The sequence below is a fragment of the Rana temporaria genome, chromosome 5 (genome assembly GCF_905171775.1).
Source record: "Rana temporaria chromosome 5, aRanTem1.1, whole genome shotgun sequence".
NCBI classification, from domain to species: domain Eukaryota; kingdom Metazoa; phylum Chordata; class Amphibia; order Anura; family Ranidae; genus Rana; species Rana temporaria.
In genome coordinates this window covers 300,569,854-300,594,060 of record NC_053493.1, presented here as the reverse complement: position 1 = coordinate 300,594,060, position 24,207 = coordinate 300,569,854, and the positions used below count along the sequence as shown (strand labels likewise).

At 43.4% G+C, this 24,207-nt stretch overlaps 1 protein-coding gene across 1 annotated transcript in view; it reads left to right on the top strand.

The window, feature by feature from the left end:
- The window catches only part of ROCK1 (Rho associated coiled-coil containing protein kinase 1), a 192,913-nt gene extending 177,891 nt beyond the window's left edge, over window positions 1-15,022 (top strand). Inside the window, exons 30-33 of the mRNA XM_040354048.1 lie at window positions 36-114; window positions 216-477; window positions 1,965-2,169; window positions 12,841-15,022. Of these exons, the coding sequence (XP_040209982.1) occupies window positions 36-114; window positions 216-477; window positions 1,965-2,169; window positions 12,841-12,844 (550 nt within the window). The 3' untranslated portion in view covers window positions 12,845-15,022. The remainder of the gene's footprint in view (window positions 1-35; window positions 115-215; window positions 478-1,964; window positions 2,170-12,840) is intronic.
- The last annotated feature ends 9,185 nt before the right edge of the window (window positions 15,023-24,207 follow it).

The window sequence follows — 24,207 nt, the reverse complement described above, 5'->3', positions numbered from 1 at the left end:
TCCCAACTAAATGTTTTCCTTATTTATGTTTTCAGTAAGCTTTTTCATGTCCGCCCTGTTACACAAGGAGATGTTTACAGAGCAAATACTGATGAGATCCCCAAGATATTTCAGGTAAGCATTAATGAATGTCACCAAGTAATGTAGCAAAAGGTAAACACAAGTTTGCTTGCTAGGTTTTCTGGTTGGTGTAAGTGCCATTTCCTCTTCTGCAGATACTCTATGCCAATGAAGGGGAATGCAGGAAAGACCAGGAATTGGAACCAGTGCAGCAAGCTGAGAAGACCAATTTCCTCAGCCACAAAGGACACGAGTTCATCCCAACACTTTACCACTTCCCCGCAAATTGTGAGGCTTGTTCTAAGCCTTTGTGGCATGTTTTCAAGCCGCCCCCCGCACTGGAATGCCGTAGATGCCATGTCAAGTGCCATAAAGACCACTTGGATAAAAAAGAGGAAGTTATAGCCCCTTGTAAAGGTTAGTATGGAGACCAGGATGTGTAAGCTGAATTGATGTATTTTAAAACCTATGTATTTATTTGTGTAAGTTCCTAATATGGCCAGTAAATTTAAAAGAATGCTCAAAGAGAATAGTATAGCCTATCGCCGCATGAGAGTATTATTGGGGGTTGCTGCTGTTTATACTACTGAAAATGCTACTTGCCTGGGTGCTGTGCTACCCAACTGGCTTAAATATTTTCTAACTTTCTCACCCATCGAAAGAGTCAAAAGTTTTTGTCTGCATGTTTGTACTGGGTCAGAGATTGAGAGTATTAATATCAGATAGTGTCCCCACCAAATACCATCAACAAAAGGAGAGCAGGAGGCAAGTGTAGCAGGATCTTCTATAGAGATCACTCTGGGTGATTGGAGAGGAGCGCCCAATGTCCAAAAAAGAAAATCTCGCTTGATGAATATTAGTTATTTATTGGAGATGAAAGTAAACGCGTAACGCCAACACGTAAATTAGATCAGTAGCTCTGCAGTAGGCCAGCCTTGTGGAGTAGAGAAAGCGAGATGCAATTCCTCAAACGTATTGTCTCTACTCGTTTACTTTTATCTCGAATAAATAACTATACAATTCATCAAGTGAGACCTTTCTCTTTTTGGACATCGGGTGCTGTGGTAACGCCTCCATTATCCGTGAGGTAGCAGGGCTAGACCCCAACGAAGTCCCCACCTACAATTGGGATACAACCCATTGTAAGCAATTCCCTCTACACCTGCCACACAGTAACTTGCCGTGAGCAGCCCCAGTACAGCACTATTTTCCACTCAAACTTCTATAGAGATGGGAATTAAAGTAGTGTGAAACCTAAATGCTATCACTGCCTTCCTTCACTATAGAGCAACCAAGCCTCCGCCACGTGGTATGGTATTATTTTGTGGGTACGCTTTCTCTGATATTCCATTAAAGCAGCTTAATATAGTATGCGTTATATCCAGCTTGCAACAGCTTTCTGACTAGGAGTTATTTCTGTCCGTTTTTGCAGTTCTACAGATTTATGGATGTGGCATAATGGAAGCCTTGGGGCCATATTTTTGAGTTTCCAGTCATAATAGCAATGTTACTTTCTCAGACTAACCTTTCCATTAAGTGTTGGTAAGAAATGGAGGAGTTTGTACAGGGGCTGTGCATTCCATTCCATATATATCGGAGGAAGATGGGATATCGTTGGATGCACCAATCACTATTGAACTACACAAAGCGTTACAGGAATCAGCTAGTCATAAAACACCATGACCGGATGGATTACCAAATGAGATCTATGGGGAGATAATCTTGCCAGAGTTGTTAGAGGTGTTCAATGAGGCACGGGGGGGGGGGGGGGGGGGGTTAATGAACATGTATTTATTGAACTGTTTTTATTGTATGGATAATACTTTTGTGTTAATGGGAAAAAAGTGAAAATGGAGTTGAATTAAAAAAAAAATGTGTTTTTTATTTATTTTGATTTTTGACAGTGAGTTATGATGTGACATCTGCGAGGGATTTACTTTTATTGGCCTGCTCTCAGGATGATCAGAAAAAATGGGTGACACATTTAGTAAAAAAGATACCTAAAAACCCACCAACAAACTTCGTCCGTGTTTCCCCAAGAACAATGTCTACTAGGTCAACAAACCAGTCCTTCAGAAAGCCCCCTAAGTCTGGGTCAGGGAAAGCCAGGTAAGCTAACAACTGTAAAAAATATATATTCTGCTTAGGGCATTTAAAGGGGGGAAGCATTTTGGAGCACAGGTGGGATGGCCTCCATGTGTGCACTGTGTGTTAGAGCACAATGGGCTCTACCCAACCACGTGCACCACATTGCATACATGGATGATACGCCACTGACATAACGGATGCATAGTGTTTTTTTGTAGCAAACGCATGAAACTGGTGCTTTATGACCCCTGCATGCGCACCTATGTAACTTAAGCATAGTGACTCTGCATGCGCACCTATGTGACTAAAGTATAGTGATCAATGCATGCATACTCATGTAAATGAAGCATAGTTCCTCCTGCATGCTCACACCTGTAACTGAAACAGTGTTCCCTGCATTTGCACATATGTAACTGAATGCCCCCTTTGTGCATACATACAGAAACTGATGCAGTGTCCCCTTTTGACATAAACATGAAATTGATACATAGGTTAAAGCGGAGTTCCACCCAAAAGTGGAACTTCCGATTAAACCACTCCTTGCCCCTTACATGCCACATTTGGCATGTCATTTTTTTTTGGGGGGGGGGGGGGGCGGCTTCAGTAGATGTGGGACTTCCTGTTCCACTTCCGCCCAGGGGATAAGTCATATCGCCTACGGCGGCGCCCCCCCCCCCCCCCCGTAGGCAATCGCCTGGGACACGCGACAGGTCCCAAGCGATCGTCTAACCACTCACAGAGCGCAGCACCGTGAGCGCCTGGCCGTGAAGCCGAAAGCTGTCACGGCCGGATGCCCACACTAGGAATTAAGATGCCGGCCGGAGAGGGGAGAGAGGAGCGGCGCAACGCTTGACCGTGGAGCAGGTGAGTGTCAGTTTGTTAAAAGCCAGCAGCTACACTTTTTGTAGCTGCAGACTTTTAATAAACATAAACAAAGCCTGGAACTCCCCTTTAAGTTTTACTATACCTGGTGCACCCTGAATCTGGAGCAGCTCTGCATAGTAACCAGGTTTTATTGTCAACGTTTAATTGAACAAGTTGACGTTTGAAGCTGATTGGTTACTATACACACCAAAATTCTGAGTGCACCAAATCTCCCCCATAGTGTCCAATTTGTGCGCACACCCATGTAACTGATGCATAATATCAACTGCATGCTCACACATGTAACACATAGTAACAATTGTCTTGTGCTCAGACATTCACCCAGTTTGACACATTTATTAGCAATGCACCTCATTGATCCATATTCGCAAAGAAGATACAAGGTACACGCACGCTAGTCCTGCTGGCACACATGAATAGACACTAGAACTGCTGGCATACAGACACATACTTGGGGCTCCTAACACACATGGATCATCTCACACCAAGGCTTACACAAACAAACAGAAGGACTTGCATTTTATCATTGGATGATTTTCTACTGTAGTTGGTTACTGATAACATTGCAGTGAATGAGACTGCAAATACACTTTTCTTTATCGTACATCACGGGACACAGAGCGGCATTCATTACTATATGGGTTATATGGAGTACCTTCAGGTGTAGACACTGGCAATCTCAAACAGGAAATGCCCCTCCCTATATAACCCCCTCCCATAGGAGGAGTACCTCAGTTTTTACGCCAGTGTCTTGGGTGTTAGTCATGGTTTAGCTTGCCTCCGCATCCTTGGGATTAGGTGAGCTACCGGTTCTGTCCAAAAAAGCCTCAGCGCTAAAGTGGTCAGTAACCGGACCCCAAACCCTTGGGGTATAGCCCATAATGCTTTTCTTTTTAGAGAGCTGGACCCTGGGCCCAGAACTTAGAAACCTTTGGGTGCCTAATGTTTTCTGTTGCCAGGGTGCTATATGGGCCCAGGACAGTGGATCCTTCATAGGAACCCAGGGCCTGAAGGTCTAGACATCCCCACGGAGATGGGGGAAGATTGGGCCTCTTGCTTGGCAAAGTCCTGCGGCATGGAGCAGGTAAGTGAGGGGAAAACTTGCGGAACTTGGTTCTTAGCAGGTTTTTTCTGGGGGGTCACAGGGGACATGCCTAAAGTTATGCACTGCATCTGGCAAACTAGTCACATATCATAAAGATAGGATGGCTCTCTATGTATTATTCCCCATAAGATGTGACCTCCCTTGTAGTGTTGGAAAAGCATTGAGTGGGGCCTGTGTTATATAAAAATATATGTGTGTGTCAGAGAGCTGTGCTTACCTGCAAGCCTCCAGGCGATGCTCCATTCAGTCTTCCTCCTCAAGGCCTGCAAAGCAGGCAAAACGCTGACCTCCTCATGGTTCCAGGCTGCAGGCTGCAGTTTGCTGGAACAGAGAGGTCCCTTCCTCCCAAACCCCCCCCCCCCCCTGTCGGGAGGGGCATTTCCTGTTTGAGATTGCTGAGGGGGAAGGGCGGGTCAGTGGCTTAAAGGAAGGGGCGGCCCTTCCTTGTTTGTTCCATTCAATACTTTGGAACTGAGGAGAAAGACCAGAGCGGCAGCACGGGGGCGCCGAGGACACACAGTGGCCAGAAAGGATATTGCAGTCTTCAGAGGACTGTGTTTCAAGCCTAGAAATAGGCTGTTTCTTTCCATCTCATAGTTTTTCTTTGCAATACTACTCAGGGGGACAGAATGTTTTTTCTTTCCTGGATTTGGAAAAAAAAAAAAAAAAAGTCATCTAGGGGAGAGGAAGCATTTTTTATCCCCCAAACAGGTGTTTGGGCAATTAACTTTTATAGTTCCAAATACCAATAGGTAGCAGGTGTACCTCGGTATTGTACCATGGCATCCGGGTCAGAGGGTACAAGAGGTGGGGATTCCCCCAGAGAGTCTGAGGTCTCGGACAAAGCTATGCCGCTGCTTTCCCCACAGGGAGCCTTGGGGCCATCGGGATCTGGGGCTGGAGCTGACGCGGGTCAGTCCAACCCTAAGATGGTCACGGACAAGGTATTACTCACCTCTTTAAAAGAGATGCAGAAAAGCATGGGTAGCCGCAGCTATGCGGGGCAGTAAGCGGAATAGATCTCCGTCGCCCGAGCGCGGACCCTCAGAAGAGGAGGTCCTTTCCTCAGGGGAATTGGACGACCTCTTGGACAAGGACCAAGTAGGTTCAGGGATCGAAGATCCGGATACAGAGGAGTCTGGGGCAGTTCAACTTGCCAGTACCAGATCTCCAGGTATCGACGGTTTCAGCTTTGGGCTCACTGAGGGCGCCTCAAAGCAATGCTGTGTTTCCGATCCATCCTCTATTAGAGGGAATTTTGTTCCAAGATTGGAACAAGCCAGATAAGATCTTCTTACCACCTAAAAGGTTCTCTGTCCTATATCCTATGGAAGAAAAATTTTCCAAAAGATGGGCTACTCCTGCAGTGGACGCAGCCATCTCATGTGTTAACAGATCGTTAACATGCCCTGTAGAAAACATACAGGTGTTCAAGGATCCAGTTGATAAGCGCTTGGAAGCACTACTTAAGAACTCCTTCACTACTGCAGGGGCAGTAGTACAGCCAGCTGTGGCTGCGATTGGGGTCGCTCAAGCATTATCGGATCAATTTAAGCAGATGCTTAAACTTATTCCGGCCCAGCAGGCAGAAAAATTTTCGGATGTCCCTAAGGCCATATGTTTTACGGTAGACGCAATCGAGGATTCTATCCAGCAAGCGTCACGTTTATCGTTATCCCTTATCCATATGAGAAGACTCTTATGGTTAAAAAGCTGGGAGGCTGAGCCCCCATGCAAAAAGCTCCTGGTAGGGTTCCCCTTCCATGGAGGACGACTCTTCGGAGAAGACCTAGATAAATACATTCAGACCATTTCAAACGGCAAGAGTACTCTCTTGCCAACTAAGAAGAAGGTTCAGGGACCTGCGTTTAAACGACAGTATTCCCCTGGGCAGGGGCCCTCTAATGCCAAGCAGTATCGACGGCCTCCTGCAAAAGCAAACTTCGGCTTCAACAGCAAATCACAAGGACAGGCTGTTAGAGGCAAAAAATGCAGTGGTTTCGCAAACCAGCAAAACCAGCCCCCAAGCCAACCTTATGAAGGGGCGCCCCCACCCACGAAGGTGGGGGGAAGGCTGCGACTCTTTTCAGAGATTTGGGAAGCCAGCATTCCCGACGAGTGGGTACGGTCTTCCGTGGCCACAGGCTACAAATTAGATTTCCTAAGGTTTCCTCCTCCTCATTTCCAGAAGTCGAGGATTCCAAACGATCCGGAAAAGGGAGCCGCATTAAGATCGGCATTAGATCATCTACTTTCCCAGGAAGTAATAGTAGAGGTACCAGTCCTGGAAAAACAGGGGCTGGGTTTCTACTCCAACCTATTCATCATCCCAAAATCCAAGGGAGATGTCAGGCCAATTTTGGACCTAAAGATGGTAAATGCATATCTAAAGATCCGCTCATTTCGGATGGAATCCGTGCGGTCAGCAGCTGCCACACTCCAGAAGGACGACTTCATGGCGTCCATAGACATAAAGGATGCCTACCTTCATGTTCCAATTTATCAGCCACATCAAAGATATCTACGCTTCATGGTGGCTTCGCGTCACTTCCAATTCGTGGCGCTTCCCTTTGGGTTGGCTACGGCCCCCCGGGTGTTCACGAAGGTCCTAGCTCCGATCCTAGCCAAGCTAAGGATCCAAGGGGTCACGATCCTAGCATACCTGGACGACCTCCTAGTCATAGACCACTCGTCTCCCGGCTTGGAGCGAGCAGTGGCCCTCACGGTCCAATACCTCGAGAGGTTCGGCTGGGTCCTAAATCGAGAAAAGTCAGCTTTCCTGCCCACAAGGCAGTTGGAATATCTCGGCATGAGATTAGACACAGAACAACAAGGAGTGTTCCTACCTCTGAGGAAGGTAAAAGCCATCAAGGAATTAATCCTACTGGTTCTAAGCAAGAAAGAACCGACTATTCGCCTATGTATGAGGTTACTAGGCAAGATGGTGGCCACATTCGAGGCGGTACCATACGCCCAGAGCCACACTCGCATCCTACAGGCAGCCATCCTGTCAGCATGGAGCAGAAGGCCACAGGCCTTGGATATCCCGTTGCCGCTCTCATCAAGAGTCCGACAAAGTCTGTGTTGGTGGTTAGACCCTCAGAATCTACTGAAGGGGAAGTCTTTCAGCCCAGTGGCTTGGAAAATAGTGACCACAGACGCCAGCCTGACGGGCTGGGGAGCAATTTTGGATGGTTGCACTCGCCAAGGTACTTGGGCAAAGCCAGAGAAGCAGTTGCCCATCAACATCTTGGAGCTCAGAGCTGCTCGACTAGCCCTCAGGGCTTGGACGTCAAAATTGCAGGGGTTCCCGGTGAGAATTCAATCAGACAATGCCACGGCCGTGGCATACATAAATCACCAAGGGGGAACCAGCAGTCAAGCCGCTCAGAGAGAGGTGAGCTTGATTCTCCTATGGGCAGAGGCTCATGTGCCCTGCATATCGGCAATATTCATTCCAGGAGTGGACAACTTTCAGGCGGACTTCTTAAGCCGCCAGACTCTATGGCCGGGGGAATGGTCTCTGCATCCACAAGTCTTTCAAGCACTCTGCCAAAGATGGGGAGTGCCGGACGTGGATATCATGGCATCGAGACTCAACAAGAAACTAGACAGGTTCATATCCCGCACAAGGGATCCGATGGCCTGCGGAACCGATGCGTTGGTTTGCCCTTGGCATCAGTTCAAACTTCTTTATGCGTTTTCCCCGCTCCAGTTACTACCCCGCCTGCTGCGCAGGATCCGGGTGGAGCATATACCAGTCATCCTGGTAGCTCCAGCATGGCCCAGAAGGGCATGGTACTCACTAATCTTAAGGATGGTAGTGGGAGACCCGTGGACTCTTCCTCTACGGCCAGACCTGCTATCGCAAGGTCCGATCCTCCACCCTGCCTTACGGCATCTAAATTTGACGGCCGGAAGCTGAATCCCTGATTCTCAGGGGTAGAGGTCTGTCTCAGAAGGTAATCTCTACCCTAATCAGAGCCAGGAAACCGGTCTCTAGGGTGATTTATTACAGGGTCTGGAAGGCCTATGTAGGCTGGTGTGAGTCCAAGCGATGGCTTTCTCGCAAATTTACCATCGATAGAGTATTAAGTTTTCTCCAGCTAGGAGTGGATAAAGGATTGGCATTAAGCACAATCAAAGGACAGATTTCTGCTCTGTCAGTGTGGTTTCAGCGGCCGCTGGCCACCCACTCGCTGGTTAAGACCTTCCTTCAAGGGGTCTTACGTATTAGACCTCCAGTTAAATCCCCGCTTTGTCCGTGGGATTTAAATGTTGTTCTGTCAAGTTTACAGAAACAACCGTTTGAGCCGTTGGCTGATATTCCTTTGGTTCTACTGACAAGGAAGTTAGTATTTTTGGTTGCCATAGTTTCCGCAAGAAGAGTTTCGGAGCTGGCAGCCTTATCCTGTAAGGAACCATATCTTGTTTTTCATAAGGACAGGGTCGTTCTCCGCCCTCATCCTTCCTTCCTACCGAAGGTCATATCCAGTTTTCATTTGAACCAGGATTTGGTATTACCATCCTTCTTCCCTAAACCTACTTCCAGAAAGGAAGGGTTGCTGCATACCTTGGATATTGTCAGGGCCATGAAGGCCTATCTTAAAGCTACAAAGAAGATCCGGAAGACAGATGTGCTGTTCATTCTACCGGATGGGCCCAAGAAGGGGCAGGCAGCTGCAAAGTCCACCATTTCTAGGTGGATTAAGCAATTAATCACTCAGGCCTACGGCTTGAAAGGGTTGCCTCCTCCAGTATCATTAAAGGCTCATTCTACTAGAGCCATGGGCGCATCCTGGGCAGCACACCACCAGATCTCTATGGCTCAAGTTTGCAAGGCGGCAACCTGGTCTTCTGTCCACACGTTTACAAAATTCTACAAGTTGGACGTAAGAAGGAATACTGATACTGCCTTCGGGCAGGCAGTGCTGCAGGCTGCAGTTTGAGACCCTCGGATTCCGGGGGCTCCTCTTGTTTGAGTTAAATTTAAAAATTTAAGATTATTTTTCTCAACTAAGTTGGATTTATTATGATTTGAGTATATCTCTAAATTAAATCCTTTTGTCTTGGAGATGTTCTCCCTCCCCTCATTGTAAGCATTGCTTTGGGACATCCCATATAGTAATGAATGCCGCTCTGTGTCCCGTGATGTACGATAAAGAAAAAGAGATTTTTAATACAGCTTACCTGTAAAATCTTTTTCTTGGAGTACATCACGGGACACAGAGCTCCCACCCCTCTTTTTTGAGGACCATTTTGGGAGGCATACTGCTTGCTACAAAACTGAGGTACTCCTCCTATGGGAGGGGGTTATATAGGGAGGGGCATTTCCTGTTTGAGATTGCCAGTGTCTACACCTGAAGGTACTCCATATAACCCATATAGTAATGAATGCCGCTCTGTGTCCCGTGATGTACTCCAAGAAAAAGATTTTACAGGTAAGCTGTATTAAAAATCTCTTTTTTAATGAGCAGGAAACCAGACAGCATATTTTAGCCGACATGGTGACCGGTACTGCCCTGCCTGAACCCTGTATTTAAGTTCAGCTTCCGCACCTCCCTCTGTGCTGCTCCCTAACTAAAACTAATATGAACATGCCTAAAAAATCTCATACGGGCTTCATTCACCTGTAGCCGGACTTGAGTACAGGGTACTGGTCTGGTTTTGTTTAGAATGTTATTTCAGGAGGAGTTAAACATATGTGTTTAAAAAAAAAACACACACATTCTTTGGAGAAAAGGCATTCAATAATCCACAGTCACAATATACTCCTTTTGTAGGTCTATCCATGCTTGCCAACCATGTTGTAATACAGTCTATGGATATGTTTAAGGTGGAAAATAACGAAAAATATTTAATATTTGAGCGTGACCCTTTACTTTTTATAATTAATGTTTAAAGTGGATGTAAACCCACTCTCATCCTTTCTAAACTACTGCCATAGTGCTGATCTATAAGGATATACATGCCTCCTGCATGTATCCTTACCTGTCAAATGTCTCCCCTCTGTCTGTTATAAGAACTGAAAAACTGCAGATTCTGTGGGTGGGTCTGTTGTCTGGAGCTCTGTGGGTGGAGTCGTGATGTCAGTAGACTCCCCGCCCTCCTCTACACTCCCCTTGTCAACATGCATTTTGTCCTATGTATTTCTTACACTAAATTCTGCTATGGTCACTAACATTCAGTCAAAATCCAGAAAAGTAACCACATGACTTCAGAAAAGGAGTGGGGGTGTGAATTAAAAAAAATAATGCCTGTCTCCAGGCTAGTGCATGAGATATGTAAATAACCTGTCATTCACAGCAAAGGGGCGGAACGGACTAAGGTTTTTCTCTAAGTCCATTTTATTTCACTGAACAATAAAAGAGGATTTCTCAGAGCTGGATTAACTCTGTGTGGCAAGACTGGGCACAGATGATAGGAAATCTTTTCCTCTACATTGTGACAGCAAAAAAATTTGGGTTTACATCCACTTTAAGGTGGAAGATGAGTCCTTATAATTGCCCCCTTGCAATCATTTATGTAAGCCAAGTTTATCATGGATTCCCTCGTCGGAGCGCTCTCATGAATAAGTACTCCTGTGCGTCCCCATTCATGAGAAAATAATTAAAATGAGCCTGGGTTCACATTGTAGCAAAACACAGGCATTGCATGTGATTCGCACCCGCACTCCGATGCCAATCACATGCGATGTCTGTGCAATGCGAGTTCAGACCGTTTGTATTGCTGAACTTGCATTAGATTGGCACAAATCAGTGCAGGGACTTTTTTTATTTTTCGCACTTGAATTGATTCCTGACTGAAGCCACAGTTTGCACTATGATCTGTGAACCAGGGTGTTATTGACAATGTATTGACACCCGGAGCGGTTTGCAGAAGGCAGTGCGAACTGTCTGTGGGAAAGATTTGGGAACAGGTGCTGGAATCTCTTGTACAGGATGTATGGCAGAATCTTAAAGATGCATTTATTTTTTTCCTGCGAGCAGCAGTGACTGACGTGTGTGTGTGTGTGTGTGTATGTGTGTATATATATATATATATATAATGTGTGTGTATGCTGAAACAACTAATCAATTGACAACTAATCAATTGTGAAATTAATCGATTACAATTTTCATAATCAATTAATCGGCCAGTAACATATTGGGGTTAAAAAAAAAAAATAGCCCTTTATAGTACAAAAAAGCAAATCGCTACTGTAAATATTACGTTCACTGTCCAACAGAAAAAAACTGAACCCCTTACAGCAGCGATTTTTTTTTTTTTTGTACTTATTTTTGTTTTTTTTAACCCCATTATGTTACTACACATCTCAGGCCTGTGGTCACACCTCTGTTTTTTGGTGCTTTTTGCAGAAACACACTACAGTTCATTTACATGGTTTCCTATGGGACACGTTCACATCCATGATTTTTTTTTTCAGCTGCTGCGTATTTGGAAAGGGCAAGGACTTTTTAACGCAAAACGGTGCTATTTAGTTTTTTTGGGTTCAATATACTTTAATGGAGAAGCTGCAGAAATTTGTGCGGCAATTTGTGTTTTGTAATCTGTCCAACAACAAATTGGCCCTAAAAAAATATTTTTTTAAGGCCATTATCCGATTAATCAAAACAATAATCGGCCAACTAATCGATAATGAAAATAATCGTTCGTTGCAGCCCAAATATATATATATATATATCTGTCTCTCTCTATATTTTTTTGGATGTGTGTTTAAAAAAGGACCGACAATGGTACCAGGAATTGCCTGTTTGCACCCACATTCAGCTGCACGGGGCAAACATTAAGAGACTGGAGGCTTGTTTAATGTCTAGATTACACCGTTGTTTCTAATGATGCATATAGCAATCCAAAAAGTGCTTAATATAAGTTATAAATGGTCAATTTTTCATTCCACTATGAATGTCTGCATGACAGCACAGTCCACTTTACCTTTGAGTTGGCCAGGAAAGCTTGGGTGCCATTATAATGTAGCTGAAAAATGCCACTTACTGTATGGTTTTCAATGCAGTTAGCAGGATCAAAATGGTGAAAAGAGATATATAGATATATCTAATCTCCATTTTTTTTTTTTTTTTTTACGAAGAAAGCCCAACTCCAGGTTTGGTGATTGTTAGTCAGGTGAAAAGAACGGATTCCTACCCCACAATACATACCTGTGCCTGATCTTCACCACTGTGTAAATGAGATGTGGTTTTCTCAACTCTCTCCCTCTTCATAGGCTCAGACAAAGCAGAAGCAGCCATTGGACCCTGCTGCTGTCAATCGCAGCCAGTGAGGAAGGAGCGAGGCCAAGCCGCATTCTGTGTGTCAGTGGAGACGCAGCGCGTGGCTCAGGAGCGAGCCCACATAAGTGCTCCCATAGCAAGCAGCTTGCTATGGTGGGCACTTGCCAGGAACCGAGAAGAGGAGTATCAGGGCTGCTCTGTAAACTGAGCAGATTATATAACATGTTTGTTATTTTAAAGAAATTATGGGTTTCCAATCACTTTCAATGACTTATGTAAGAAAACTAAGGACTTATGCTTGCTTTGATGACAGGTTCACTTTAAATTGTTACAGGTGTGTGTGTGTGTGTTTTTTTTACCCCCCAAGCTTTGTTGCACACTACAGCGAGTTATTTTTCAAACAGTTGTTGGATTTTCTCTGTAGTATACCTTTACGCCGGTGCTAACACTTTTTTTTTTCCTCTCTTCCAGCTAATCACTGTGAGCCACTGTGTGAGTTCATGAAGTTGGCCTTCCCTAGGATAGACTGGTGCAGAGAGCTGCTATTTCCATCAATACCAGTGTTGCAGGCTTCAGGGTTCTTGTGTGCTTCTGTTTTTCCCCTGCTTAGGCAGAAAGCATGCTATGAGGGTCTCCTATTGCGGGTTTGCTGAAAGATTAGACAAATTATTACTATGTAATGCAAGTAAAACCAAGCTTAGCAATGTTTATTTTCATATATATATATTTATATTCAAATCAATATAAAGATATTCTTTGGATATCTGTGAAAGCCTGTCGGTATGACGGAATGCAGCTTATGCACATATGAGGATTGGAGCAACTACACCTTGTATGGACAAGCAAAGGAATATGTCTCAAAATGAGAACAGATGTCCGTAGATAGTATCTCCATCTTCCTGAAGACTGCAGTTCCAGCTTGTTCGAAGCTAAGTGACCACTTGAACTCTAGTGCCTTCACTTTACAGCTCGTGGCAGCCTTACAGCAGATGCGGGCAAAGAGATCCTGTTCTATGCTTTGCAGAATATATTAGTTATTCCTCAAGGTGAAAGGTCAAGATATTTGTTTTAACTATGCATTTTATTTTATTATTTTTTTTAAATTTCATCTTGTTTTGCCAAGCCATATTGAATTGTGTTAGTACATAGAGGCATTAGAAACTAACAGTACAAAACCCAAGTTTTACATGTGTGTTTATTTTGTATTGTATTGCCTTACAGTTTTTAAAGAACGTTAAGTTAACGGACATATAAAATATGTATGCACTGTGTGAACTTGTAAATTATTGTTAGAACACTTTTTTTTTTTTTTTTATTGGATATGGCTTTGTTCTTTTTAGTGCCTTATTTCAGTCGTTTTACTGCCATGTTTAAAGGGTCTGGGCACAAAATGTAGTTTCCTGAAAGTGAAACCATTATTATATGCAGGTTTTAGCTGCCTCCACGTTACATTTCCACTAGAAGAGGGAGATTGGGAGACCAGAAAAAGGGAGCAAGTAACCCTTACACTGAGATTACATATATGCTTGTACAATCCATGTGATCACCAATGGGTTGTAAGACATTCCATGCTGGTTTGCATAAGGGCTGCATGGATCGATTCAGAGACAGCACAGAAAATCCAAGCTAGAGATACTCAAACTGTAACATAATCTTGCAGGTCACTTGGCCTAAAATTATTTGGAGGTAGAGGTTGGGTTGGTGTGTTGTGGAGTACATTAAAATCACCAATTTTATATCTAAAAGATACTGTAGGTATTCTCTGTATGAAGTTAGGAGTCGCTTTACTAGCCAAACGTCCCATGTGACTGTGTAGACGCATAAGAAATAACTAAATTCCAGATGCCCATTTTACATTCCTTGTGTCCCTAAAAGTTCCAGGGTTTTAAACAGCTGATATGCTCCATATTGGAACACATTAGCGTTTTAGTCATCCAATAAACTTTTATATGGCTTTTGCCGCTTTGTAAGTTCCCTAGTTGGCTCCGCCATCTGTCTGGTAAAAGAGCTCTGAAGGTAGATCTTGAGCAGGCCTGACGAGAACGGGTGGCCTTTTATTTTCCTGTTTGTTGGTTACATGCTAATGCCCATTTCTAACTAGGTATGTAACCACAGCTGTTTGGAAGAGATCTTCTGTAGACCGTTGCTTTTTTTATAATTTTTTTATTTTTTTGCCCAATAAAATTGTATAAGACGTATCATGTGATTCCTGTACAATCACTGATCTAAACTACCTAATAAGGTTTGTGTTTTAAATTATGCTGAGCATATGTGCAGTTGAAAGCATTAAAATGTAAAAGGATAAAAAAAAAAAAGGTTCACATTTTTATAAATTCTTGATAATATAGGGATTCTAATATAAATGTCTCTGCTTAATAGCAGAAACAAATTTAAGGTATGGGCAATAATGGTTTATTTTTGTTTGTTTTTTTACCGAATACCTCTTCAGTAATTTATAATGGCTTTGCAGTTTATATGTATTAAAAATAGAAAAAAAAGCACTGGAAAACTGGTTCTTCTGAAGGCAATTTGCATGTTTCAAGTGGTATTGAAATCCGCACTGATGGATATGTCATAATAAACATATCTGTTATTAATATGCTAATGACCGTGTGATCATTTGAAAAAAAAAAATAAAACCTATTTATAGAAATCCTGTTTCCAAAAGATTATTGGTGTTTGTTTTAGAATGTCTACATGTAAGCCTTTTTTATTTTATTTAACATGAACCAAAAAATAATATAACATTCAGACAAACCACTGGCATTGGTACATTTAGTTTCCATCAATCTAGTTGTCCAGATTCGAAGATTATCTAAAATATTTAGAAATATTAAAGAAAATAATCATATTCCAGAGCAGATAATATAAAGTACTTTTCCATGGCAGGCTGTCCTACTCCACTAATAGCTAAGAAAATACCCAATCTTTAATATAGGCTGGAATTTAAGTTGAACTCAAATAAGAATTTTAATTAAAACGGAGTGTAGGTGTGCAATAAAACCTGGCCTGCCAGGATCCTAATATAATATTTTTTTAAGCAACAATGAAGTGCATATATGCACAAAAAACCCACATGGACAGGCAGACTCGTTAAAAGGTATACATATTTATTTTTTCATAAATTTTGTTAAACAAAAATTTCAGTATGAAAATGGACACAACATTTTGAGCAATTATCAGTAAATTTACATACAAATACCCTACACACGAAAGGTTATATCCAGAGGGCTACCCATATCAGGTCAGCTCTCTTGAATACTTGTGGTAAGACCCAACATGTTTCAGACTTTTGTTTTTCCTCAGGAGTTGTAGATAGGGTATTTTTCTTCTACAATGTGAATATGTAATTAACTATTAAAAATTATGAATTAATTGAGAGAGAGCTATATGTTCACATCAGCTGTTGGAAAAAAAATACAAAGGTTTAGCACAAATATTTGCATACGATATCTAAAAGCATATCGATTCTTGCTGGATGTGGTATTCGTGCGAATGGGCCCTGCGGTTAGTAGGTAGGGAGATACCTGCCATCTTAGGCACAATTACACAAGGACTCCAGGTATAGATATAAAAGTAAATAGTAGAGATGGGTAATGAGCATATCAAGATTTACCTCCGACAAACAAAAGTCTGAGAATATTTTATACATAGTAAAAGGAGGCAGGTAGACACTCAACACCTCCTAATATGGTTACCCATTTGTTCATATAATGATTCAAAAGTTTTATAAAAATACCTCCGGGTCAACAAGGTCCGTGTGTCCACGGTCCGCATGCATCAAGCAGCGACCAATCTGTCAATAGGAGAAATCCAATTGCCCTAGTGGTGATGGATTTCATCTGGGCAGTGGCTCTTGGATGCCTGCTTCCACCATAGGTGGAACTATGGTGTCCATGTTGGATTCCCTGAAGTCGCAGCGCCACCTCGCCCAATTGGGCGTTATGACGTTGCACGCTCCCGATGCGCATAGGGCCTCAGACCTGCGCTTCAAGCTGGAGCACGGATCAGAGAAATGGAAGCAGTGGCCCCAGAGGAAACCAGGGCACCGTGCGCTTCCCATAGATACACATCCTGAACCCTCTGCCCTGGAGAAGGGCTGTGGCGTGCCAGGTGATGTGCCATGCACCAACCACCAGAGGGGGCACACTTGCCTCATCCATGCACTAAAGAAGAACTATGCTGAAAAATAACAATAAAACATGAGTGTAAAGTACATAAAACTGAGCAGTATAAATATGTACAGAAATTATCAAAATACATATAATGCAAAAAATGTGTTCGACAACCCAGTGCAAATTACATAACCAACAATGAAAATTGTAAATAAAAGGGGGGGGGGGGCAAGATAAATAATAAATTCTACAAATCAAGTTCACATATTTCTGAATTAAGTTAAAGCCTTGTAGAAAGGGCTTAAAACTAAAAGCTTTGAGGCCTGGTGGTGAGGTTAAGCAGAAATGGCCACCTTTTAAAGCGTATGTTCGCCTTCACATCTGAAGCACTGGGTTGGTTTTGAGCGGCATCTTACCCCACATATCAAGTTTTGGAAAATCGTACTGAATTTATAAAAATTTATTATATGCGGGATTCAACATGGTGAATTTTCTACATAGTAGATTAACTGAGGCATCCACATCATGCTGCCCTCACATACAGAAAGCTTGATGTTGGCAAAAAAAAGCTAACAACCACTGATCAGATTCATATCTACCCAGTAAAAATGTGAGTGGTGATGAGGGAAGCACAGAGAGGGGATCTTTTTACAGCTGAGACATTGGGAAATACTCTTACTGACGATTGACCCCATGAGATGCTGCAGCAGTGTATTACAGAGTGTGGTGAATAGAGTGCATTATGGGAAGCTTACTAATGAGGTTCATCTGTTGCCTGACATCGCTCTTTAGAAGCAGGGTTGGATATAACGCAGTTCTAGTTGTCTTAAAGTGGTTGTAAACCCTCACATATATCCAGTGAAATGAGTATCCTCAGATGATAAACAGATGAAATAAATCCTACATAAGTTTTACTTGTTCATCTGCAGTCTTCTCTTGTTCACAACCCTTCAAAAATGCAATTTTGTGATAAAATCTTTAAGCATCCTTGAGTACAGAGGATGGGGTGGAGACCTGCAGTCACACACACAGAGCTGATTGAACAAAAGGAACACACCCCCCTCCACATAGACGCAGGAATATACAGAGCTGTATTCTGAAAAGACAAGCTTTAGGGGGTTATCGCCCTCCCAGTCACAAATTTTTATTATGTGTCAGGAAAACTTCTCAAAAGTGACTCGTGCTGATAACAGAGGAACGAAGCACCAGAGAAAAACGACACTTGGAAACAAACTCTATTTACGGTTATTTACGAAAGGCAAATACACTTTGCACTACAAGTGCAAAGTGCACTTGAAATTGCACTGAAAGTGCAGTCACTGTAAATCTGAGGGGTAGATCTGAAATGAGGAGAAGCTCTGCTGATTTTATCATCCAATCATGTGTTGGTTCACTTACCTTTTGCTTCAATTTCCCTTCTAAATGTTTTTTTCTTTGTCTGAATTTCTCACTTCCTGTTTCTCCTCAGTAAGCTATTCTAAATGACTTTCCACCGCTCAGATGATGGTGGAAAGCTTACTGAGGAGAAACAGGAAGTGAGAAATTCAAACACAGAAAAAAAACATTTAGAAGGGAAATCGAAGGAAAAGGTAAGTGAACCGACAATGCACTAGCTTAACCACTTGACATTTGTGCGGTGATATCTGAATGATGCCTGCAGCTACAGGCATCATTCAGATATCACCGTCTTCAGCCGGCGATTCTGTGCACGATGAGAAAGATCAAAGCGGCAGTTCCGCCACTTGATCATTCTTGTAGGCGGCGGCGCCCCCCCTCCCGCCGCCATCCGGTGGTTCTGCCATCAGCGGCCCGGAGAGCGAATCGGCCAGCGTTCGCTGGGAAAGCATAGAGATGACTGGTGACCAGATGGTCACCAGTCATCTCTATGACCGTCGGAGTTCTGGGCGCGATGTTATGACGTCACGCACGGTACCCGGAAGTAAACAAAGCCGCAATCGCGGCTGTCGGCATTAGATCGGTGAATTTTTATCACCGATCTAATGCTTGTAAGCCTGAAGGAGAGATGTGGGGTCTTATTGACCCCACATCTCTCCATAAAGAGGACCTGTCACAGTGATTCCTATTACAAGGGATGTTTACATTCCTTGTAATAGGAAATAAAAGTGATAAAAAAAAAATGTAAAATAAAGTGTTAAAATAAAAAAATGAAGTAAAATAAAAATACAAAAAAAAGTTTAACCACTTCCATACCAGGCACTTACGCACCTTCCCGCCCAAGCCAATTTTCAGCTTTCAGCGCTGTCGCACTTTGAATGACAATTGCGCGGTCATGCTACACTGTACCCAAACAAAATTGGCATCCTTTTTTCCCCACAAATAGAGCTTTCTTTTGGTGGTATTTGATAATCTCTGCGATTTTTATTTTAAATTTTTTTGCGCAACAACTAAAGAAAGACTGAAAATGTAGAAAAAAAATATGTTTTTATTTTTTTCTGTTAATTTTTTTGTAAATAAGTAAGTTTTCTCTTTCAATTACGGGCACTGATATGGCGGCACTGATGGGCACCGATGGACATCGATGAGGTAGTACTGATGGGCACAGATGAGGTGGCACTGATTGGCGGCGCTGGTATGCGGCACTGATGGGCACTCATGGGCGGCACTTATGGGTGGCACAGATGGGCACTGTGGGGGTGGCACAGATGGGCACTGTGGGGGTGGCACAGATGGGCACTGTGGGGGAGGCACAGATTTATCCATGTTGCCAGTCAGTGCCCATTTGTGGGCACTGATTGGCATCTTTTTTATTTTTTACTGCTTTTTATTTTTTCCACTGACTTTTTATTTATTTATTTTTTTTGCCCTTCCCTGGTGGTCCAGTGTGGCGATCCGAGGGGGGGCTGCGCTGATAAACAATCAGCGCGAACCCCCCCTGTTAGGAGAGCCGCCGATCGGTTCTCCTCTACTCGCGTCTGTCAGACGCGAGTGAGGAAGAGCCATCAACGGCTCTTCCTGTTTACATCGTGATCAGCCGTGATTGGACACGGCTGATCACGTGGTAAAGAGCCTCCGCCGGAGGCTCTTTACCGAGATCGGCGATGCAGGGTGATCGGGCGCGCGCGGCATGAAATCCTGCAGGACGTCCATGGACGTCCAGTCAGGATTTCAGAACCACTTCCCGGACGTAAATCCCCAATGGACCGGGCGGGAAGTGGTTAAAACGCCCCTGTCCCGGGTAGCTTGCGCTTCGAAGTGAACTTGCATGCAAGTCCCGCCCACATTTGTAAACGCCCTTCAAACCCCACATGTGAGGCATTGTCGCGTGCGTTAGAGCGTGTGCAACAATTCTAGCACTAGACCTCCTCTGTAACTCAAATAGTAACCTGTAAAAAAAATTAAAGTGTCGCCTATGGAGATTTTTAAGTACCAAAGTTTGGCGCCATTCCATGAGTGCGTGCAATATTAAAGTGTGACATGTTAGGTATCTATTTACTCGGCGTAACATCATCTTTCACATTATACAAGAAAATTGGGCTAACTTTACTGTTTTGTTATTTTTTAATCCATGAAACCGTTTTTTTCCCCAAAAAAAGGCATTTGCAATGACCGCCATTTTATTCCCTAGGGTGTCTGCTAAAAAATATATATATAATGTTTGGGGGTTCAGATTAATTTTCTAGGGAAAAATTGTGATTTTTACATGAAGGAGAAAAGTGCCAAAATAGGCCCGGATGTCAAGTGGTTAAAGGAACCTGTTTGGAAAATAAAAGACGAACCTTTATAACCCCTTTAAGGACCGCCTAATGCCGATATACGTCGGCAGAGGGACTTGCGGACCCGATCGCCGCCGGAGTCCCGCGATCGGTGCCCCCGAGCTGAAGAATGGGGAGAGGTGTGTGAACACACCTTCCCCGTTCTTCACAGTGGCGCTGTCATCGATCGTGTGTTCCCTGATATAGGGAAACACGATCAATGACGTCACACGTCCAGCCCCGCCCCCGTGCAGTTAGAAACCCATATGAGGTCACACTTAACCCCTTCAGTGGTTAACTCCCAAACTGCAATTGTCATTTTCACTGTAAACTGTGAAAATGACAATGGTCCCAAAAATGTGTCAAAATTGTCCGATGTGTCCGCCATAATGTCGCAGTCATGAAAAAAAACGCTAATCGCCGCCATTAGTAGTAAAAAAAATAATAATAAAAATGCAATAAAACTATCCCCTATTTTGTAAACGCTATAAATTTTGCGCAAACCAATCGATAAACGCTTATTGCAATTTTTATTTTTACCAAAAATAGGTAGAAGAATACGTATCGGCCTAAACTGAGGAAAAAATTTTTTTTTATATATTTTTGGGGGATATTTATTATAGCAAAAAGTAAAAAATATTGCATTTTTTTTCAAAATTGTCGCTCTATTTTTGTTTATAGCGCAAAAAATAAAAACCACAGAGGTGATCAAATACCACCAAAGGAAAGCTCTATTTGTGGGGAAAAAAGGACGCCAATTTTGTTTGGGAGCCATGTCGCACGACCGCGCAATTGTCAGTTAAAACGATGCAGTGCCGAATCACAAAAAGGGGCCTGGTCCTTTACCTGCATTTTGGTCCGGGTCTTAAGTGGTTAAAGTGGATGTAAACTCACTCTCATCCTTTCTAAACTACTGCCATAGTGCTGATTTATAAGGATATACATGCCTCCTGCATGTATCCTTACCTGTCAAATATCTCCCTTCTGTCTATTATAAGAACTGAAAAACTGCAGATTCTGTGGGTGGATCTGTTGTCTGGAGCTCGGTGGGTGGAGTCGTGATGTCAGTAGTCTCCCCGCCCACCTCTACATAAACACAGTGAAATGAAAAGCAACAACAAAAAGTCCATATGACTGCAATGTGAAGGAACACCCAGTGATGGCCTGAAGTGACAGCTGCACTTTCTTCCTGAGACTAACAACTTTGAGTGAATTCCACCACCATAGTGTAAGTCAGTGTTTTTCAACTCCAGTTCTCAAGGCACACAACAGGTCATGTTTTCAAGCGTTCCATTATTTTGCACAGGTGATTTGATTAGTTTCACTGCCTTAGTAATCACCACAGCCGTTACATATAAAGGAAATCCTGAAAACATGACCTGTTGGTGTGCCTTGAGGACTGGAGTTGAAAAACACTGGTGTAACTAAACCGCTTACCAGAGCCAATGGTCCCTTGTGATATAGGACCTAAAACAGCATGAATGTTAAACCCAGGCAGGCACGACCGAACAACTGCATCCATAGCGTGGTGATACGATGTGATAATACGACAAACTCCTCAGCGTAAACGTCAATTAGTATAGTATCATGCAAAGAAAGCAGATGCCTCGATAGTGTAAAACCAATTACTTTTATTAAAATATAAAACAAACCGTAAAAAAACTCACATTTAGTAAGTGTAAGACCAGCCTTAAACCTGTTGCGCCGGCCGGACACAATCAGGAAAACCCGTTCGTGTGGAAAAACGAGCAGATGAGGGTGATGACGTCAGCAAGCCGCTCGTTCCACCCGACGCGTTTCGTGATAGGTCACGTCATCTCGGGGCACCAGTACTTGCTGTTTGTTGGCTGCAGTTTCTGGTTAATGAAATTTTTTCCAACAGGTCACTTCCACATTAAATAATCAACTTCTGTCAAGCGGATAATATCCGATACGCGTATGACTAGGATGAGAAAAACCATCATACGACCAAGCAGGTCCTGCATAATATAAGTGGCTATCATGTTTTGAAGGTTTATTTACATTTTTTCAAAGTTGTTTCTCTTACATAAAATGAAGCAATGTTCTACTCTTAAACCTAGAAAATGATGCTGAAATATTTCTACTCATTTTTAGGTCAAAAAAATAATAATTGAAATGTCAGTCCATCTGCATGAAATTCTTTGCTTAGGAATTTGGCAGCCTTCCAGTACCTGCAGATGAACTGCACCCAGGGGACCAAACCACTGCTCTAAAATTTCAAATATCCTAAATTCTTTACCCAGCCACTGAGAGTGTTCTAACAGGAGTGTTCGCAATGTGATATATTTAAAGGGAAGAAAGCACCTCAAACTATTACAAGAAAAAATGATTGGGGTGTGAAACTATAGGTGCCTTGCAAGCTGTGATTCCTGTACTGATTCTTCCTCCAGAGACTTGTCTCTTGTCCCTGTACCTCTGCAGTGCAGAAGGCAGGCTATAAGAATTCTGTGACAGCAGTGCCTACTCACAGGACAAGGTGAAGATATGTCACAGAATTCAAGGAAGCTAAAGTGATAACCAAACAGAGAAGTGGTACCGTATTTATTGGGGTATAGCGCGCTCCCGCGTATAGCGCGCACCCCTAAAGTTGCCGAATTCCTGTGGAATTTTTTTTTTTTTGTACTTAGTTTTGGTGTCTTGCGCGGCGTCCATCGGCGGCCTCGTCGGGTCCGTCTGCGGCTTCGGGTGTCCTCTTCGTCGGGTCCGGCGTCCTCCCTGCTCGTTTCCCGCGCCGAGTTTGAATACTGTGCCGACATATACCGAGCGCAGTATACTCGTGTATCGTCGGGCAGGCTCGGCTACTCTCGCGCTGACGTCCTGTACGTCCAGGACGTCAGCGCGAGAGGCGCCGAGACTGCCCGAAGATACACGAGTGTACTGCGCTCGGTATATGCCGGTGCAGTATTCAAATTCGGCGCGAGAAAGCGGGCATCGGCACAATTTTGCCCTGATTTTCAGGGCAAAATAGTGCGCGGTATACGCCGATAAATACGGTAATTGCCATAATTTATTCACATAAATAATATGCCACTGTTTTTTTTTGTTTTTTTTTTATATCATACACCCCATTTACACTTGTGCAACTTGTCATACGACTTTGGACATCAAATTCACACTCCATGTTTTCCAATCATAACCATTCATATAGAGTATGTGCAACTTAAATCCGACTTGAAGACCATAGACTTCAATGTTAACCCTCAAAAGCTGTACCTGAATGTTTTACATGCAACAATGGGTCTGACTTTGCTCAGGGACAGCAAGTCACATCCATCCAAAGTTGCATCAAAGTTCCACAAGTGTGAATGGAGTCCAAGTACCCCTTTCCTGCAGCACTGTTATGTGGGCATATGATATTTCCCTGTTCTTTGACATCTGCAGGTAAAGTTCCTTGGGAGAGGCTTCTAATACTTTATTATTATAATTTCAGGTACTTATATAGCGTTGTCAATTTGCACAGTGCTTTACATATATAATATACATTCACATCAGTCCCTGCCCTTGAGGAGCTTACAATCTAGGGTCCCTAAACTCACATTCATATATACAGTACACATACTAGGCCAATTTCTGGTTCCTCTCTAAATTGAGGGGAGGGGGCTGTGGGTGCATTGTTTGCCGCCCCCTCAAAAAAAATATACCATCAGCCGCCACTGGGGATATATACCTGGTTGATCCAGACTCACTGGGGCAGATTCATGTAGCACTTACACCGTTTTTTTGGGAGATGCGCGGCGTAAGTGCAGATTTGCGCCGGCGGATCGCTGCGCCGTACCCAGAGAACCAGATTACGCCTTCAAATCGACTTCTCGCCTCGGTGTAACATTTCCACGCCGGCGCGGCGTTGGTGCAGATTTACGCTGGTCCGATCTGGCGCGGCCATGGTTTTTGTGTTTTAAATATGCAAATTAGGTTTTTGGGCCGATTCATCAACTTAAGCTTGTCCGGCGCAGGCTACTCCCGGTGAGCGGAAGAAAAAATTCCGGCGC